Source organism: Andrena cerasifolii, chromosome 12, assembly GCF_050908995.1.
Source record: "Andrena cerasifolii isolate SP2316 chromosome 12, iyAndCera1_principal, whole genome shotgun sequence".
In the NCBI taxonomy this organism is placed as follows: Eukaryota; Metazoa; Arthropoda; class Insecta; order Hymenoptera; family Andrenidae; genus Andrena; species Andrena cerasifolii.
Window position 1 is genome coordinate 3,647,743 of NC_135129.1, and position 22,061 is coordinate 3,669,803.

General features: G+C 37.9%; 1 protein-coding gene across 1 annotated transcript in view; it reads left to right on the forward strand.

Moving 5' to 3' along the window:
* Positions 1-22,061, forward strand: part of LOC143375339 (dipeptidase 1) — a 285,542-nt gene that overhangs the window by 231,204 nt on the left and 32,277 nt on the right. Inside the window, exons 7-8 of the mRNA XM_076824339.1 lie at positions 1,694-1,844; positions 14,004-14,073. Of these exons, the coding sequence (XP_076680454.1) occupies positions 1,694-1,844; positions 14,004-14,073 (221 nt within the window). The remainder of the gene's footprint in view (positions 1-1,693; positions 1,845-14,003; positions 14,074-22,061) is intronic.

Below are 22,061 nucleotides of genomic sequence, written 5' to 3' on the forward strand. Positions count from 1 at the left end.
ACAAGGTATTCGTTCCGAGGTGTCGATGATTTCTTAACGAATTGCCCCGGCGTTGCTACTTGCGGATATTCGCGGTTGCACGATTCAAAGCAAAAGCTTCAGAAGCGTTTGCTGTCTGGATAAATTTCCATTTAAATTCAATAGTTATTATTTCGCCAGCAATTAAATATTAAGACGAATTAGCGCGGTTCACTTGGCTTTCAATTTTGTTGAATCAACCGCATTGTGCAACCAAAGTGAACCGTGTAAATTCGCCTTTGGTACCTCATGATGTTATTAATGATACTTAATCAGCTTTGTTTATTCATTTGATATTACGTTTACCTTTTTCGAATCTCGCAAAATGAACAAAGGCGTGAGTGCTTTTATGTTTTCGTTAAAAAACACTCTAGAATCTCGAATATATATATATCTTACGGTCTAAGGCCTGAGGTATTAACTAAAGGGGTTGATGCGTAAAAGTACAACGGTTGAAAGAGGTTGTCGAGTGACGAATGCGTAGATGACTACTATAAGGGAAAGGTATCGGAAAATGTATTTGGAAAATAGGATGACAGGGAAGGGTGAGCTGTATATGTATTCGGTTGACTATCACCACATTTAGCCAAGCCTTGACCATTAAATGTTTGAATGAAGAGAGAGAGTTTGGAGATAGCAAGTGGCCTGACTTTGTATTGCTAAAGAATAATATCTAGCCGCGAAGTGAGGAAGGCGAGGATGCCTTCTGGTAAGAGGACTGTGACGAACCGTGTGTTTTAAAATATTTCTAACAAATACATATATTATACTGAAAGGGGCAATTCAAACAAAACTTCACGTTCGCTTAATATTTTGTAGCTTAAAAATAGAATTACTATGAGAAACCTGCTACTTTAATAATATTTTACTCGACCTCAGGTGTATAAAAATATTCCAGAAAATTTTCGAAGGCGAAGGAGTAACTGCTGGAAATATATTAGGTATACATATTGCTCCTTCGATCTGAGTACTTGTAGCACCAGCACTCTAATCTTATACAAGTTGAGCAGTTCAATTCTTTGTTCACTTCGAGTGATAGAAATTTTTTTATTTCAAACAAATAAGTGTTTTTTCATTCCTAATTTCTGTTCACCCTGTTAGAACGAGAGTTTTGGCACAGCACCCAATTGGGTATACAAACATTTGAAACCATTAAAATGCTGCCACTACGTATTTGTTTGATGTGGATCTTATACATAAAAAGTATGTAAAAATATATAACAAATAAGAAAACTAATAAACTCTTAATTTACTAGCAACATTTCAGGGCAGTCCTGATTGCCAGTGGTTGAAATAATTTTTTCAAATAAGTTTTCACTGTTTTCACAAGTAAAGCACTGTTTTACTAGTTTTGTTATCTATTTATTTTGTCACATAATAGAGAGATTGCAGGTAATGATTTATACAGAAGAAATACATGATAGTTATTTTGCCAATCACATGGTGTGCCAATATTTTCTTCCAACACTGCATTTTGATTTTAGATATACTTTTAAAACGTTTCAAACTATGTTACTGCGTGCTACGTAAATGTTAGAAGCAGAACCGAGGCAAAGAAAACAATTTTGTTCATTTAATGTCTCCTGTTAACCACATTTTTTATTAATCTACATTAGCCTGTCATTTAGATAAGGAAGAAGGGATTAAAATGAGGAAAATTTTTTCGCGTGTACAGGTCTTATCGAGGCGCACCGAGAGGGGAAAATCGCGAGTCTTATCGGGGTCGAAGGTGGTCACTCCCTAGGGAATTCCTTGGGTGTTCTCAGGACATTTTACGGCCTGGGCGCGAGATACCTTACCTTGACGCATGCCTGCGATACTTCCTGGTGAGTACATTTCATACCACTTTCGAAATATCAGAGGACCAAAATTACTACACCCAGCGCTGAATGGAATTCGACCCGAGTAGAAAGTAATACCTTAAATTTCAAATAAATCAGCGAGTCCGATTATGAATTGAGATTTCATTAATAATCCTTGAATCAGAATATTCGATTCAACTTAAAATATCGGCATGACGCACTTATGCAATGAGATAATAGGAGAAAATATCTTTTCCCGCTTCACATAACGCTGCTTGGCATTGCTAATGGCATAACTCAAAAAACCAAAAGGCAGGAAACGCTGTTTAAAATTTGCATTTGATTAATAGTTGAATATTGATCGTATAATTTGTTTAAATTCACTCTACCTTTGCATCTATGCAGATTAAGGATCGCGGGTAGCATATTCGCCGAGAAATTCAACCGAACATCGAGTCAACCCTATATTTTACACCCTCTTTTGACTTTTGCCGTTGTTAAAGAAAAAGCAATTCTAACTTTTCAAGGTGTAACTTATCCGCCACTCTGGCCAAAAATGATTTCTGCCGCCCTTTATATTTAATTATAAATAATTATTTTAAGATATACCTAATTTTTTACAGTTAGTTAAATTTTTTGCAAGTATTTGTCGAATAATAAAAGCCTTTCGCTTTATAAAAAATTTAATATTCATAAATTACCAATTAACCAATTTTACCGCCCCAAATTTGCCGCTCTGAGCTTAAGCCTCGGGTCGGATCGAGCAGTGATCGGCACGGGTCGGGCCAAGAACCAGAAAGTTTGTCCACACAATAAATATATTCGGGTACCCGTTATTTCGGAACCCGATTTTCGATTCGGGAACCGACGCTTGATTCAGAACATAACTGTTCCGTTTGGTCTGGTATTTAAACTCTTAAGTTGTAATTTTGTAGCAGAGGTTGAAACGGTTCCGAAAATAACTGTTTTAAACTGTTACATATCTGATCTGACTGAAACAGCTATAAAAAACTGATATTCTGAATAACTGTTATAAGAAACCCAAATTTTGGATCATATCGATTTCGGTTACGGTTCTACAGAATCGATATTATATCGGTTCCATAACAGTCATATATCGTTTTTTTAACAGTCGTGTATGTATCGATACCGAGAGTCTACTGTAACCGGAACGGAAACCGATATAGGGTAAACCAAGCAGTAATTGACCGCATACCAGTGAATGACCTATAGCAAAGAAATGTCAAATACAACTTAAAAAATTATTATATGTTTATAAATGGAGTGTAGTTGCACTTTTAATATTACATATTTTTAGTTACGCGTATTAAGCAAACATTAATAAGTACAATTCTTATTAAAAGTATGCGGTCATTTACTGGGCTTCTACACGTTTTGCATTTTATAATTGTTTTTCTATAAATTATGATAAGAATAAGTAATTATTTTTAGAGAAATTTCAAGAAAAATAAATTTAAATGCAATTTCAACAGTTGCTTAGTTGTTATACATAAATATATTCAAGTATTAATCTCAAAGGTCCATAGATTCAACAGTTCGGTCGTTCACTGGTTGGTTTACCCTAGACCTTTTTCGCTCGTAACTGTTTTAAGATTATTTCGGTTCTTATGACTGCTTCGACAACCGAAATCGATGTCATAACCGTTTTCAACCCCTGTCTCGCAGTGTGATCGGATGTAAGGGTTTTTGAGCAAGAAAATCGGGTGCCGAATCGCAAAGCCGATCACGAAATGACGGGTACCCGAATACGTTTGTGTCGACAAACTTTCGGGATACCGACCCGAACCCGAACAAAATTCCCGACCCGCCCCGAAACATCGGCAAACCGCACACCCCTACTTTCTGTACATCGTTCGCCTGCACGTCATCATTATCCATATACCCTGCTGTTCTCGTTTTATCTAGTTTCAATATTAATCGAGTACGGGCGTGATCCATTTATTATCGAAGAAAATTAAATGAAACGTTATCAACGAAGTAACTTGATCGCAAACATTGACACAACACGAAACATGCCACTATTCTAGAAAACAGCATAACCTTCCGCTGCGAAAAACAATTGGAAATGAGTGGGTGTGATTGAAAATACACTGAAGTTCGAAATGTGTAGGTGCCTATGGAGTCTATTTGTGCAAAAAAATAAATTTACATTTTTGAGTTACGCCACTATCTATGTCAAGTAGAGCTGATAATATTTGAGCACTCAAATACTCGAATAATTTCGAATACGAATAGTTTCTTCGCGTAATTCGAATTCTCTGGTATTCGAATACTTAGAGTGTTCGAATATTCATTACATCGCTAATGCCAAGCAGCGATAAAGTGTTGGACAGACAGAAAATATTTATCTAAAACTAGAAGTTGTGTGTTACAAAAAAAAAATGAAAGAGCAATGAATTTATCACAGTTTTCGTGGGAAAATTCTAGATTGCCATATGTCGAGAAAAAAACGAAGAAAACGTTCAAAAATTTGTAACTATTACAAATTTCAATACTAAAACCTACAAATCTACAGAGTTGTTGTTCAGATATCAAATTTTGAGAAAAAAAATAGTTTATAAGTTGGTTTTGGAGAAAAGGAATTTATCTTGCATATAGAAGTTATAGAGCGTCAAAGTCAGCTGATGGGTTACCCACACCCAGCTGTGGCAACGACGGGTTAATTTCTTAAAAGGAACTGTGTCATCTAATCTTTTTATAATTAGCGATATGGCGAACACCAAAACAGGGGCTACAGTAGCACAGAGTGTTACTATTACTATAATCTAAAAGCATAATTTGCTATTGGGTCGAACTAGTACGAATCTATTTGTGCAAAAAAATAAATTGACATTTTTTTAGTTACCCCACTATCAATATCAAGTAGAGCTGATAATATTTGAGCATTCAAATACTCGAATAATTTCGAATACGAATAGTTTCTTCGCGTAATTCGAATTCTCTGGTATTCGAATACTTAGAGTGTTCGAATATTCGTTACATCGCTAATGCAAAGCAGCGATAAAGTGTTGGACAGACAGAAAATATTTATCCAAAACTAAAAGTTGCGTTTAAAAAAAAAAATGAAAGAGCAATGAAGTTCGAAAATTCCTTCCCATTCGAACAGCATGCACCAACGTTGGGCACTTGCTTGATTTCATAGATGTAAAACACTCCGTCGCTAAACGACCCCCTTTCCATTTCAATTAATGGACGGAACGAAACTTCCTACGGTTCGACCTTTCGCCGAAACTGGTACCTACTTTTTCCTGGACTGGCTGCCCCGCTTTGTGCCGCGATCCATCGTCGGAGAAAAACCTATCCCGCGACCGATCAGCTTGAAAGAGCTCGAAGCAATCTAAAACCGTGGCGCGCAGAAATTTCTTCCATTCCAACGATCCCGGTGCCCTGACAGGACCCACACTTACGTCTTACATTCGAAGAAAACGAACGCCCCAAAGAACTTTGTTTCGAAAGGGAACGAAATGGGAAGCGCACTCCTCCTTGCCAGCGACCGCGCTCAATACCGTTCCAAGCGAATCTCACTATCGATTTTCTGCTCGGACCGGTGCCGATCAAATTTCAAAGATTTTTCGGGTTAGGAGCTTCCCATTACTCATTGTAAGGAAGACGTTCGGCAACCGAAATCCATAGAAAAGTTTCCCTAGATCCTCTTGATCGTGCTCGATCAGTGAATGGCCTGGAAGATCTCTCAAAGAGCCAACGGATTCCTCCGCGTCCTATAACCAATCCCTTCTACGAGGAGTTGATCCTCCATCAGAATTTCTTTCATCCATGGTCTCGCTTGCATCGCGAAACTTCTTGCGGCTTCCGTTTCACCGGCTATATTTCTGGGAAATTCCTCAGGCTCGCTGTATGATTCAATCTCCGGGGACGTGATCCAAAACTCCAACATTTACGGCTTGCAAAGTTTCTTATTATTTCCTCTATGCCGCGGCAGGGGCCGCCGAAATTGTCGCGCGCGGGCCACCGAGAAACATGGGACTGTCAGTGGGATAATGTCGAAACGCGGCAGAAATGTGAGCTCCTTGAGGACATCAATCCTTGGGGCAAGTTTTACGGCACCCATGGCACCGCGTGTACCATGCCAGTTGTAAATAGAGCTTCGTGTTGTGCGTTTCTTCAGTTCTGCTGTATTCCAGCATAAAAGTGCACCGGGGAATCCGTTGAATCTTTTATCTCGACAAACCGTGCGGTTTAAAAATGGAATAAATATGTTTTATTCAGGTGTAATTGTGGAGAGTCTATAGCGTTACAGGGAGCAAAAGTGTGGGCGCGCTTTTATTCGGGGTGCTTTTGTAATTTCACGTGCCGAATTTTAATGAAATGTATCACGTTAATATAAAGAGACCTCTGTCTTCTATTGCATTCGTTTGGGAGTAGAGATACGATGCCTGTCTTTTGCACAATTCCAAATTTGGGCTTTTTGTTAATAATTGCGAGTATTCACGGATTTTCGGGAATGATGATTTCTGTTAAATTAGGGACAATCTGTAGTCCAATTCTGGAATATGAATTGTGTTCATGGATGCTGAATATTAGCTTGGGATATTTATTTCGTCATATGATCGAGGGTAGAGTCATCTCTACAGTCAATTTTCAAGTTGTGGTTACATTTAGTTTCGGAGATATGCGAGTAGGGTTTGTCGGTTTTTAAAAACCGGGTTTAAGAGCCGATTTTTATTTGTAAATTTGTAAAATTCGAAAACCGGGGTTTCAATCTAGAAACCCGGTTTTATATACCAGAATTAATATGCAGAAATTAATTAATTGTTTAATTAAAAACGTTAACATTTTTACTTGAAATCTCATTTTGTACGAATTTTAGTTATTTTAGTTTTTTTCCATTTGGTTTTGTATACAGTTTATTATATTTTTGTAGATCCATAAATATTAAACGAACTAATTGTACGTATTTGTGTGGATTTTAGATATTTTATTTTTTTTTTAATTTGGTTTCGCATAGACAGAGTGTATTTCATTTTGTTATATTTATGTAATTCTAATTGTAATTTTAATTGTATCTTTTGCGAAAATTCGAAAACCGGTTTAACCATTTTTGGGGGAAAACAGTGGAATTCGAAAACTGGTTTTGTCAAAAGTCGGATTCATATAAATCAGGGCTGCACAGGGAGCCGCTTTTAGCGCCTAGCTGCGAGTAACCCGCCTGTCCCGTTGCTAAGGTTAGAATCGGTGAGGGGAACTGCAGTAGTGTATATAGCTGGGTTCAAGTCATGCCGAATGCACGTACACTACTGCGGTTCGCCTCACCGATTCTAACCTTAGCAACGGGACAGGCGGGTTGCTCGCAGCTAGGCGCTAAAAACGGCTCCCTGTGCAGCCCTGATATAAATCCTTCATGTGAAGCCAAAGATGTTGAATTACGCTTCGACGGATGGCCTTTATTTTATTTTATTTGTATTTTATTTTATTTATACGGATTAGAGACCATGGTATGGTACGTGTAGTAAAAAGACACGTGTATTACATATATCCGTACCTCGATCCGTGTAGCTTTTAGTACACGGGTACCCGTGCACTATTTCACGTGTATTTAAATACATTTGTATCAGCGTATTTGTGTATTTTGATCAGAATTGGGCATTAACTACGGGAGAATGGGCAATGGCGGTCACTTAAGCAATAAGTGTAATAAAACCGAGTGATGTTTTTCAATTTTAAGGATTATCGTTGCGTCTAAAAAGAAGCTCGTTAAATCTTGTTAATTTTATAATTGTGTTATTAGTTACAATCTGAAAATTTGTAAAACCATACTTTCCGCATATTATTCTAGTAAATATATTTAAATACATTAATTCTTTTATGAATTTCGCAATCCCCCAGAGTTCTGGGATATCTATAGATATTAAAAATCAGACGAATCAAAATACGGATACGTTAATATACGTGTATTTATAAATACACGAGTATCTAAATTCACGTGTATTTAAATCACCGTGATTGGGAACAAACGTGATCGGATCACTCGTGATTCACAAATCACGGTTCTAGCCAACACTAGTTACAATGTTTGGGTCCTAGACTATCTGGCGCCTGCCAGAGTAAACCCTTGCTAATTTATGAGTCCCGTTCTCGGAGACGGAACAATTTGAAAGAACTAAGTGGGAATCCAAAAAACCTCATTCCGCAAGCATAGGTATTAGCTAACTTACATACCCTAGTGACCTGATCATAGTGACCAAAGGAGGAAGAATAGAATTTAGCTTTAAACAGAGGAAAGCTGCTAACTCTCTCAGGTGCATTTAAATTAACCTGCTGAAGAAGTTGCGGGCAGTCTATTTGGCCATTCGATAATTTGAAGAGAAAGACCAAGTCAGAAACCGTCCTTCTATCCTTCAAGCTGTCTTCCTGTCGTGATTGATGTCTCCTAAGTTACAATTTGGCAGAAAACTCCGTTCCAAAATCGTGGGACCCAACAGGCGATTCCTTGGGTCACTCTTTATCGCCCAGCAGGCTCCAAGTAACGATCTCTCTCCGTTTCGCCGTTGTTATAGTTAAGCATGAATTTTACAGGCAGCATCTCGCCTACCCTTCTCCTCGCTAGCACGGGAGCCTTAAAGCATGTCCGCAGAACGAGCTGCACATACTTTCCGCATCGGGAGCTCGCCATTAAGCCGGAATAATTCCGCGAACCTTGCCCCGACCGCGGAATTTATATCCTTAAAGAGCTCCGCGGGATAACCCCGGATATATTTCTGAAACGCGGAGCCCGGCGCGGTTACTGATATTGCTGGCCGTAACTAACAATTCCAGTCGAAAGTATTACACGACAATGGCCATCGACCCGATTCGGCCAGGTTTTCAATCCTTCCCTGGTTTATGCGTCCCCCGAGCGTCGTGCCTCCTGGCGCCGTAAATAAGAACCCTGAGTCACGTTGCTCCGGAGCAAATCTCTCGTTCGACGGGCACATATTTTTCTTTCCGGCGACCAGCCTAATGCACGCTGCTTTGTTCTAAGGTGCCACGGGTAAAGGAAATAGGCGCGCATACTGGGGCATCTATTATCGGAATATCTGTTATACAGGGTGTTCCTTAACACGCGGGACTGATTTCAGCGGTGGGACGCGAAAGGGATGGAAGAAGTTTATGTATACGTGTGCCCCATTTAGGGTCGTTCCCGAGTTATAGCAAGGTAACCATTCCTCCCCGGGGACGGTCCCCGGAACACGATTTGTGACCACGACTTTGTCTCCAATTCTGAATTTAAGGTAACCATTTGCCCCCGATTTTCGGTAATTGTCCCAGATTCTGTATTTCTTCTTTGAAGTTACAGAATAATCAAAATGAAACCGAAGCCACAAGTTTGCTATTAAAATTCTTCTAATTTGGCAACAGTGCGACCGTACTGGGAATCTCCAAGGTTTCGTCTCGAATATTAGGCAATACGCTGTGGTCAGTGATGATCGAGGTTTCTCGCAGTTATTTTCGTAAGGGTTGAACACTTGGCGCGTTCACTGTGTTATTGAATAATTTGATTAGTATTGTGAGTTAATTGTTACTATTATTATTATTGTTACTAGCTCTACGAGCAGTAGAGGTGGTCCCTAAAAAAAATGTCTCACGTCCCTGGAAATCCCGAGAAAAAAATGGTCACCTTAAGGGGTTATGCCTACCTGCAAGGTCTGAAAACACAAGTATTTTCGGGATTTTTTTTTAACAAACTTGAAGAGTTTTTTTAAATAAACTTGTATGTATTCGAAAGTGTACATGTTAAACTACTTGTGGTAATTTTTCCGATGAAAAATATAAATAAATAAAAAAAATATCAGCGATCTCCCGGCAGCGATTTTGTTTTCAGTAGTTTGCGGTGACCACTCTAATTCTAACCTAGTTCATCTGAGATAAAGAATTCGCGGGAATTTAGTTAGTATATTGGATTATCTTGTCCTTGATCGTTCGTTATCCAAAAATATTAATTTGCTACAAAATAGCGGCTTCTCATAACAAAAGTATCGATTTTCACTACAGAATCGCGCTCATGTTTCATCATTTTTCATCTGTAAAATAAAAACTACGCAACGGAAACGAAAAAGCCACGATTAAGGACAAGATAATCTAATATACTAACTAAATTTGGTCGAATGTTTTATTTCTGTTGAACCAGGTCAAAGCTACAGTGATCACCGTAATAAAAAAAACGCTGCCGGAAGATCGCTTATAATTCCATTATTTATTTACATATCGCATTGCAAAAAAAAACTGCAAGAACTTTAAAATATATACTTTCGAATATACAACCGTTTATTTAAAAACTTCTGCAAATTTAAAAAAAAAAATCCCGAAAATACATGAGTTTTCAGACCATGTAGGTAGGCATAACCCCTTAAGTAGTAGCCATTTTTGTGCTTTAATAAGAATTCTTCTCAATGGCGAACAGAGAGTGTTTATCATGAAGGGAAATTAAGAGGTTCATTTTCTGTAAATTTCTTAAGCAATCAATTGTTTTTTTTTTTCAAACAACCAATTTGAAAATATTCTACTTGCCTACCATTATAAATTTATTTTTAAAAAATTAAAACGTACTTAAAAAATAATATAAAAATGCGCTAAAATGTAAAAAATAATTTTGTTCCTTATTTAATCTACGACTCTCAATTCTTTTATGTCGGCGCCTCATCATTTGCACTGTGTAAATCTGGCGCCGATTTAAAAAAAAATTGAAAGTCGTAGATTAAATAAGGAACACAATTATTGTTACTTTTTAGCGCATTTTCATTTTTTTTAAGTCGGTTTTAATTTTGTTTAATTCGTTTCATTCTTGACTTTATAGTTATTTAAGTTATATAACCATATTTAATTAAATAATGAAGTGGGCTAACGAAACAGACTTCTTATTTTCGGTGTAACTTCAAAACTACTTAACCGATTTTGATAATTCTTTCTCCACGGCCTAAGTTGATTGGAGCTAAACTAAATGCAACAAGCTTCACGAAAATCCAGTAGTTACGGAGAAATTCGCGAACAAACATAATAAATATAACACACATACACGCAAACACCTCGAACTTTGAATCCTCTTTCTTTTTGAAGTCGATTAAAAATAGAAGAACACACGTTTCGAGCTCGATAAAGATATCGATGACTAAAACTTCTCTTCGAGTAAATACAAACTGTCTTATTCTGCAATTTCCTTTACATGGCGCATTGATTTCGTCTTTTTTTTAAAAGATACACAATGCTATTACAAATGGGCAAAAATTTATAGGCAGCAGCGCGTATTTCCTTGGAAATTTGTTCCGTAGCTGGACGACCTCCAAGAGAGAAATCGAATTCCATTCCGTTGGCGGTCACCGTCAAAAAAACTTCCTTTATTACGACAATACCCGCGTCGCTTTGGAGAAAGTGTTCCCCAGAACTAACGTCAATCTCTATCCTCCCCCTCTCTGTCCCTCCGCCCTTTTTCATACGGCTCTTTGTCTCCGCGCTGAGTTCCCCTGTGGGAACGGCGCGGGGAACCGTCGAGACGATTGCATTTTCCGCAATTCTCGATGACGACGAGCTGTCGACCTCTCCTAACGTCCCTCTGAAGCGTTCCCGTAGTGGCGACGACGGCATTGGGGCGAAAATCGACCGGGGAAGAAAGATTACCGGCTCTCGCCGGGGCGGATTAAATTTTCTAGGGCTTCGCGAGTCGATCCTACGGCCTTTTGCCTTTTGAACCGCGGCCATCCACGACGTTAAAAGGCTCGCAGGCTGCACTGTTACTGTAGTGTACTCGCTCTAATCTGCGCGTAATTACACATCTTTACGAATTCAGACCACGGGGGAAAACATGATAACTCCATTTTTGTTGATTTTCTGGTTTTCATGCCATCTGGTGGTTTTAAAGGGGGGTGCTTTCATGCGGCATGGGTGAAAAACGGAACAGCCTTTCAAGTGCAAAGATATATAAGACTATAAAGATTAGAAGTACAGAGAAATTACGTGACAAGTCCAGGGGAAATTCAGTATTAAATATCGAGCTATTGACAAGGTTTTAGTTAATATAAGAAGGTAAATGACAATTTAAGGGCGACATAAGAGGGGGTTATTTGAGAAAGTAATTATTAACAGGGGGGGAAAGCTGTCCGAAGATAGAAGCCTTTTAAAAATAGGGAAATAATATGACAAGTGAAACGGGGGATGATTTGATTAGTCTACGAAAAAGTCGATTTTAAATATTGAGCTACTGGGAAGGGTTCAATCAATTTGAGAAGTTAAATGACAATTTAAAGGTAACCTAAGATTATTTGAGAATATAATTATTAACGGGGAAAAAAGATAAGTCCACGAAGTTTTGTAAAAAAAAAACAAGGGCCCAACTACTATTATGACGATCAATATTTTTTAAATGATCCAGAGGGTGACAAAAGCATTTAATCCCAAAATTAAATAAAAGCACAGTGTCGGTAATATGGGATTGGTCGACAGCGTTTCGAAAATACGACTATCATATTTTTCCTCTGTGGCCTTCAAACGATAACACAGGGCTGCTAAATTAAGTGTGACAAAATTTTTTTTAAAAATGTATGCTGGGTTTATATGAATTTGGACTTTACCTAAGGTAAACGTACCTATTATGAAACACCTTCTCAAACATGTCCCCTTTTTGAAACAGCATCACGAATAACGAAATAAGAACTAGTTACGGCATATATAAGCTACTGCAAACATTCTAGCGATATTTATAAACTCTTTTCTGTACAAATTCACCAACATAAGTATTGTTATACAATAATCTATTACAAAAAAAAATGTTTTAAATGTAAGGTGTCTCTAAACTCGCAAAAATTAACTTCTACGTGTGTAAAAACTGCGAACATCCACGACTAATTCTTTCGAAGATTTTTACGAGTTTAAATTATTTTCGAATATGTGCATTAGCATGTACAATAGCCTGTAAATCATAGATTTGATTTGTCTACAAGTTTTTTGAATTTTAACATCTTTTAATTGATAAAAATAACTGTTTCATATCGTGTACTTCAATTTTTTCAATGTCCCGATTTATGGAACGGTTATATGCTTACCTTTGCAAAATACAAAATTTTTTCACAAATTGCTCTGACGTTTTTGTGTTGTGATATGCGATCGAATGAAAGTAGTAGTAAAAGATGAAATGTGGGGTGAAATTTTTAATGTGTTTCTCAAATTCAATACCTACCACAAAATATTCGAACAACAGCTTAAATATTGAGAAAAAAGTGTTTTCATCGCAGACCTGTGTTATCTTTCGATTTTAATGCGATCCAGAAGATTGCGCCCTTGATTCACCCTCCTTCTGCCATCCACTGGATTAAATCTCCCTTCTAGAAAACGGAAAGACAATCGTTGACGTATGAATATACTTTTCAATCTTCTCCATTCCTCGACGACGAACAGGTATTAATTTGTCATTCACTGAAAACGAGGGGCTAAATTAAACTTGAGTTAAGGGAACTCGTCAATAGTCGTTATTGAATTCGAATGTAAATGATGCGACAAATCTGCCGACTGGATGTATCTTTAATTGAACGAAAAATGATCCTACGAGGAAACCACGGTAACTGGAACATTTTAATTTTTAGATGAAAAGTGCTATCTTATTTTGGTAAAAAATCTACTTTTATAACACTTCGTACATTCGAGCTTTACATAAATTCCTCACAAACTGTAAGAAATGTTACAGAACTGTTTTTACAAATGTTTTGTTTTAGTAAGGACTTCTAGTAATCGATAAAACATGCCAGCTGCATTTCCATAAATTAATTTATTTTCGCCTGCCCTGTTTTGAAATTAATTAGTGGACAGTAGAAAACACGAATGGAATAAAATAATATTTATTCACGTTCACATAATATTTGCTTCTCATTTTGTGGGATAAATTTACCCTCGAAAGCGTAGACGTCGAATTAAAAATCACCCCCCGTGTAAATTCCTGTAAGAAGAAGTCTAGTTTTCTAAACAGCGGTCTGAAATTTCTGGCGAGTGATCCACGCGGCCCTGTAAATACTAAGAAAAGAAACAGGGCATGCTAGCGTGACATCGCTCGGCTTGAAAAATGTTATTGATGTTTCCCCGGGAGGTGGAAAAGAACCGAGCATGAGTATTGAAAAATTATTGAATTTTCCGGTGGTTGTACGCGCGAGAAGAAAGAAGTTCTAACAGACATTTTCTTGGCAGGGCAGTCTGTTCAGTTGGCGAGACGAACAATACCCAGGACTCGACGCCAGGCCTCAGCGAGTTTGGAAAGGTGAGTTAAGAAACGTGATCATCATCCTTCACTTACCCACGATCATTATTTTACCTCGCCTCTTAATTTCTTTATCTCGTACATTTGAAATAGCGCGCTGCAAATAGGGCTGTTACTGAAACTGCAAAGTAATCGTGCCACGAGAACTATTTTCCCGCGAAACAATATGGTTAGGCTTATTAACAGTTTATACTGCGGCCTCGCCTTTACTCGCCTTTACTTTCTCCTTATGTACTACACCTTTGTTTTACGAGTAAAAAAGACGAAATAATAATAATATTTAATATGAAATTTTTCAACGTGAATAACAAATGGAATGTTCACTGCTAAATAGTGCTTTCATATTTATAGAAGCATTCAAATGAACGCAGGCACTGATTATTTTCAGTATTAGTGGACAGATTCGAACATTATTCACTGTTTATTTGGATAGTTCGACTCACAAGGGAATATCCCGAACCCGGATATTCTAAAAATTCTGAAACTTTGTGAATACGTAGGGGACTTCCTCCTGATTACAACGCAATTTTTGTTTGCTCCTCAAATTCACTCGAAGGGGGTGAAATTAACCCCTGAAAAATCGGCTATTTTCCGATTTTCTGTTGTAATTCGGGAACTGTAAGAGATAGAAAAAAAGTTACAAGACAAAAGTAATTCTTTTAATTAGATCTATTATTTGGTAAAAAAATTATTTTTCAGTTCACGAGTTATATAAAAAAATCGGAAAATAACCGGATTTTCAGGGGTTAATTTCACCCCCTTAGAGTGAATTTGGGCAGCAAACAAAAATTGCATTGTAATCAGGAGAAAATTCTCTATATATTCACAAGGTTTCAGAATTTTTTGAATTTTCGGGTTCGGGATCTTCCCTTGTCAGAACCTACAAATTCATTTCAGTTCACCTTTTATAAATCATTCCTTTTCACAGTTATCGAGCTCATTATTCACTGATTAACACATTAATTCTTTTTGCATAGGCAAGGAATTTAAAAAAAAAGTGTAACATAAACACATGTTCCTAAATTATAAAATTGAAACTCCAAACATTGAACCCTAAACTTTATTATTCATATTTTAATGAGTACAAAGGGGGAGTTAAAAAACCACGAGATATTTTTTTTGTGTTTAAGAATGAAAATACAATGCACAAAGTTATTTAATAAGTGTACTGCAATACTTTATAGTTTTTGCACTTTGAAACTGCAAATTAAATTCGTGTACAAACTCTACCAATCGTCTGTGGCCTTTTATTATTTTTCGATTGACGTGTTCGCGATTCTAAAATATAGTAAAGAAGATGAACTGGGAATTGTTTTGATCAGTGAGGGGTAGTTAAAGCTTAAATCGCTTGAAGGATATGGACGTTGAAATTGGCAGAAACAAAATAGTGCAGAAACCGACTCGTGTGATTTAATTGAGTGTTCCAGTTTAACTGTCATGACCAATGATGCACAAGGTTGCTCCCTCGAAATTGCAAATTACAGCCTGCAGAAGCGTATTAAAGTTGACACGTGATATTTTAAACGCACTACATAAAATCGAAAGACCGTTAAGTATTTTTTTTCCACGGCATCTTTAGTTCTAAGGGTGAACAGCAATTATGTATAGTGCCTGCTTAATTACTTGAAAATAAATGAAAAAATTCTATTTAAAAAATTAACCTTTTAAAAAGTGTACCATAATTAACTCAGCGTCTCAGAATCAAATTATGCAACACGAAAGTAATTTGCATTGGTCAAGATGATTAAATACGTTTGATTTACGCTGTATATTTTCAGTGTATGCTCAATTTAAAATTTTCAATTATTTCTCAAACTTTTGAAGATGCACAAAAGTGGTTCCTGTAAAAGTTCGACTAAAAAAGGGAAATGTAATAATGAATTTAAATTCTTACGGTTTACTGTACTTTTAGAGACTTAGTTACCGAGGTAAATATTGTACACCTTTAATCTATTGTTTATTAAATATTCTTATGAATATCGACAAGTATCAAGTTTAGTTTGCAACGAAAGAATTGAGTTCTATCTGTGACTACTTAGGTCATATTCATGGGAATATCTATAACAGTAAATAACCAATGATGTGTACACTTTGTTCACCTCGTTAAGTGCATCCACCTTATGCAATTTAAAATGTAAAATAAGACGATAAGGAAACGATGGTAACATTGCAGGTGATAATTTCACAGGAAATTCAAGTTCAATATTATAGTAATCCCTTCGAGTTAAATAACTTCTTCGTATTTTCAACAATTTCAGACCTACTCATGTTTATATTCGAATTAACATTAAACGAAATTAAAGAAGTGTACTTTCTAAAAGAATTATGCAAATAACTTTCTGACTTGCATTAAAAAGAAGAATTAAAATAATAATAATACGCCCTTAATGCGTCAAAACAATATAAAGCCTGACTTGGAAATGAAAATAATAAAATATGACAAATACACTACAACGCGAAAGAAGAAATACAGTCATAAGTTGCTAGTAAACTTAACCCAATGTTTCTCCCATAAAAGTTGTCTTTAATACACTACCGACTAAAAGTTTGAAATTATTCTGTGAATTAAGAGGAGCAGGGTTTTCCTCATTAAGCAAGCAGGCTTAAGTAACCTTTTCACGTGATGAGATAGTTCAAATTGGAACGTTACAAAAATCGCTCAAAATTTTATCTCGAAATTAGGAGAATATTTATCATAATATAATGAGGTTTTAATGATAACCAACACGCAATATTCCAAATTCTCGACCCGTGGATAGTGTACGTTTTAGCAGCATGCAGACGTATCTTATAAATAATATATACTACTGCAATCAAGATAAGAAGCGTGCTTCGAACTACATTCATAACAACTTTTGATTTTTTGTTTTTTCTTTTATTCAGTCCCTAAAGTATTTAGTATAATTATATTGATTAGTGCTGTTAACTCAGGGTAAAGTTGAATATTCCTACCGTAATACGTTTGTTTTTATTTAGTCTTGTATTTTATTTTATTTCGTAACTTATCACATTTATGTTCCCTTTCTATTATTACAGTAGTTTGCCATTAGTCTTCGGGTTGAATTTAAACGCAGCAAATTGCTGAGTCTGGCTCGTTACTTCTCTTCGTGTTTTTGGGAATGTAATAAAGATGTATTATTATTATTATTACCAGCCTCTAACATTTATTTGTTAAGTTTATAAGGTATACGCGCGCCGGGACTCTGCAACTCCTCCTGTTTCCCCTTCCCCTACCCGCGTCTGCCGGTACGCGACAGTCTGTAATACGCACGCTGTTGTGATCAATAAAATTACTAACAGGTATAAGCCAAGTTCCGACGAAGCAGTTGAACAGGTGTCGAGGAATTAACGGCGGATCATTTTTCGCCGCGAACGTTATATTCGAGAGCGACCGCGCTATTCCCGGGTAGCGACGAGTAGCAATCAATGGAATGCAATCAATGATGCTGCACGCTCCATTTATACCGATGCCTCTTCGTTCTACCGCAAAGTTATGAGCCAGCTTCAATGGAATTTCGTGGAAAAGTTTCGAGGCGTTAAAACAAAATCGACAAATTTACCGGGCCGAATTTCTGGCGCTCGTTGCACAGGCTCCGATATATACCGGTGATAAAAAGAACCCGAAAAAAGGAACACAAAAAAACAAAACGAAAAAAAAAATACACCGTCGAATCTTTTTGTGGGAGGAGAGGGGACCGAGCTTTTTTTTTATCGATCGCGCGAAATTTGCAGTCTCTCGGCAGTAGTTTCTGTCGCATGACAAAAAAGGAACGGTCGTTGCAAACAGGAGAGTAGACAGAGAGAGAGAGAGAGGGGAGAGAGAGAGAGAGAAAGAGAGAGAGGGGGGAGGGGGAGTACAAGTTAGAGAAAGAAGAGATGCAAGCGGGAACGTAAATCAAATAAGCCATCTCTGTTATCTTCCCCAACCCCCAGTTCCCACCCCACCCTCTCCCTCCTTCTCTCTCTCTCTTTCTCTAATCTTTCCTCTCCGAAAGCCTCCGCTGTCTCTTACTCTCCCTCTTTCTCCTCCGATGCCACCCTTTCCCTCATTTCCTTCCCGTTTCTCCGCATTCTTTTTCCTCCCTTCCCTCCCCGTCACCCTCTTTCCCCTCTCTTTCGCTCTCTCATTTACATACACCATCGCCACCCCCCCCCCGCCACCCCCAACCCACCCCAACTCAACCCTAGCCCCATTGTGTTTGTGTGGAAGCACGAAGCCACATTGCTAGACATGCCTCGATTGTTCAAGCGCAAGCGTTGACTATATCGAAACAACGTCGGTACAAAATCGTTATTGCGGAGGGTTCAGCGGACGCTGCCAGACGATTTACTACAAAATTCCACTAATCTGAGGATTTCGAAGCTATTCCAGCTGTCTCCTTTCCTCCTCCTCCTCCTCTTCCACCCCCGCACCCGCTACCCCCCCGACCACCCTTCTCCCACTCCCACTCGACTGTATCCTGCGCCCTTGTCTACGCTGTTACGATAGAGACTGAAAATAATTTCATGATGTAACCGAGCCCCCCGCCGCCGAAAGGATTTCCCCCCCCCCCGTGTTCGTATTGTTCTCGATATTGAATTCATGCGGCTTTCAATGCCGCTGCACGACATTACGTAACGGCCAAGTGAATCGCGAACGGCTCGAATAAATCGTTCGAAAAATAATCCGATATTTCAGCTTCCTCGTCTTGAACGCGATTTTAATGTCCCCGCTGTTTAATAGATCGAGATGCTTGCGAAAAATAACGAGCCGCTGAAAGGACGCTGGCAGATTTAAGAATCTTCAAGGGCTTTGTTTAAATTTACTTTGTGTTGTTAAAGTCGTTCCACAGGGCAACTGCGAAAGCAGTCGGAATCGATGTTTTGTTCATTTCTTGGGAAAGCTAAAGGGAACTCGAGCCGATTTTGACGAGACTCTGCGGATCTTCGGAATGGTGAAAAATATTTGACTCGTATTTTTTGTTATCGGCAATCGTTCATGTTGAAGGGGTGAAAAGAGCCCCTAAAGTTGGGGTCGATGTATTTTGTGACATTTTGTAAAAACTTTAAAAAAAGTCACACGTTAAAAAAGAAATTGTCACGTATAATAGTTTTCAAGATATTCGGTGCATTGATTCTGTGTGCAAAAAAAAAAACTATTTTTGCATTTAGAAGTCCAAATTCGTGTAAAACTGGCATGCGTGTTTAAGAAAGTTTTTACGACGCTTAATTTTGCAGCCCTGAGTTATCATTTGAGAACCACAGGGGAAACGCATGATAGTCACGTTTTCTGATTTTATATGGAAACAATTTTTAAGCTCAAAACGCTGTCGACCAATCCCACATTACCGAAACTGTGTTTCTATCTGCTTTTTGGATTAAATATGCGATTTTGTTATCCTCTTGAAGATTCCAAAAATATTGATTGTTATAACAGTATTTATGCCATTGGTTGTTTACAAAACCTCGTGGACTTATCTTTGTCCCCCTGTTAATAATTATTTTCTCAAATAATCACTTCTTAGGTTACCCTCAAATTGTCATTTATCTTCTCAAATTGATACAAACCTTTCCAGTAGCTCAATATTTAAAATCCAGTTTTTCGTAAGCTTATCAAATCATCCCCTATTTCACCTGTGTTATTTCCCTGTGCACCTATTTTTAAAAGGCTTATATCTTTGGACTTGGAGGGTTGTTCCCCGTTTCAACTATATCATATTAAACTACTTCCTTTAATATCATGAGATGGCATCAAATTCAGAAAATCAACAAAAATGGACCTTCATCGGAAGAAGACACAATATACAGACCCCGATAATTTAGACCCTTCTAAAGAGTTCCTCCTGTTGAACGAAGTATCGCCCCGCAAAATTAGTGGGTTTTAGTTTGAATTAATATAAATCGAGGGAAGAACTTTGAGCAACTCAACAAACATCCCCAGTCTACACCCAATAAATAAGGTGTCGAATATCGAAAAGCTGCAAAAGCCGTTGAGTAAAGCCAGACACCATTAAATACAGCGCCAGTCCGTAATTCCTCGATCCGGGGGGGCGGCAGAGGAAGGGTGAGGGGGAGGGGGGAGAAAAAAGTGGACGCGGCAAGTCCCACATTCCGTTTGAAAAATGGTCCTGTACCCGCTCGAAAAATAAAGGAAGTTAACTGCTAAAAATCCCGCGACTGCCTTTGCATGCGTCCCTTAGAGCCGCAAAACTTTCGCGCGATACGTTTTTGCGTCATAAACCTCGCCTCTCCTAATGGACGAAATATATTTGAAAAGGTGATTCCGCACAATACGTAAGCGTATGGCGTGCATGCTGCTAAGACTATTTGAATAATTTTGATATTCGAGTATTTTAGTAAGTATTCGAATACTACGAATTGATTTCGGATATTTAAGTAAGTATTCGAATATTCTATAGGTATGCGAATGCTACGAATTAACATCGAAGATTTGAATATTTGTATATTTTAAAAGTATTCGAGTACTACGAATTAATTTTCAACATTTAAGTGTTCAAATAATTTATGGATATGCGAATGCTAAGAATTAACTTGGAAGGTTTGAATATTTATATATTTTGTAAGTATTCCAATGCTACGAAATAATTTCGGATATCTCAGTATTCAAATATTTTATAGGTGTATTACGAATGCTACGAATTAACTTCGACGATTTTGAATGATCGTATATTTTGTAAGTATTCGAATACTCCGATTTAACTTTCAATACTTGAGTATTCAAATACTTTTCGGATATGCGAATGCTAAGAATTAATTTCGGATACCGTCAAGGACCCAATTCCTGATCAGTTTAGGAAAATAAAAAATATAATAATAACACTAAATAATTATGATGTATTTTGAAATTTATACGCAAAATTTGACAGCTGATAGTAAAACTTGTGAAGGTGATCGGAAACTGCTCCCTTTGCATTTCCACTTTCAAAGTTAAATTATAAAATAATTATTATGCCTGCACTTTTTTAACACCAAATTAAATCTAAAACATAGATTTACTAAAATAACAAAAAATCTTTTAAATTTGGTTAAATTTTCCCTTTACACGTTTAAAAACCCGCGGTAGTTACCCTTAAGTGCTCAAGAACTGTGTCCTTCGCGGTACTTAAGTATCGAAATGTTTTATATGCGCATTGCGAATGGTATGAATTAACTTTCAATATTCGACTGTGACTGTTCAAACAAGAAACTATTCACATATTTGCACCATTTAAATAAGACAGATACTGCCGGCGTAGGCGAATATTACATGCTTTCATTAGTTGGTTCTCGGGTCACTCATTCGGGATATTCATTATCAAGAACTACACACAGATGCGCGTGACAAAAGCGCCTTAAACTAGCGGAAACACCTAGTCCCCCGTTGTCTCTGGGAAATCGCGCCTGTCGAGAAAAACGAATATCACCTGGCTTCTCGTTAGAGCAAAGGATGCGGTAGCAAAAAAGACGGAGCCCATTGTGTTCCTTCCTTTCCTTTCCCTCGCATCGACGTCCCGGTCGTATGCACCGCATGCCTTTTTCTCTTCTATTTTCGAGTGATAGAAGAGGCGGCTCTTGCTTACGCCTTCGACTAATGTTCACTGGTCGAAACATCCGCGTTTTCTTCGTTGTCTCTGCTATTCTCCTTTCTCTCTACCCACCCCCTTCCTTCCTCCGCGATCTCTGATTCCTCCTCTTTTCCACTCTCTCTCTCTCCCCCACAGCATTTCCTTCCTCCAGGATAGATACCTCGTGCTCCTCTCGCGCGTTACACACAACCCTCCCTGCTCATCCCTCTTAATCAAGGCCCTGCGGAATCGCGCTGAATTAGGGCTACCTCGTAAGTCCATACACGTGTGCCAGCCCTCCTGGCTAGTGTGAAAGTGATCATCGTGTAACGGCGGTTGTAATTGCGCGAAATTGTCGAAAGCACTCCGAGAGTGTAGACGGACCGTTAATATTTTATCGGCCGCAGTCACGTACGCGTCGGTTCGCGATTTAGATCCATTACA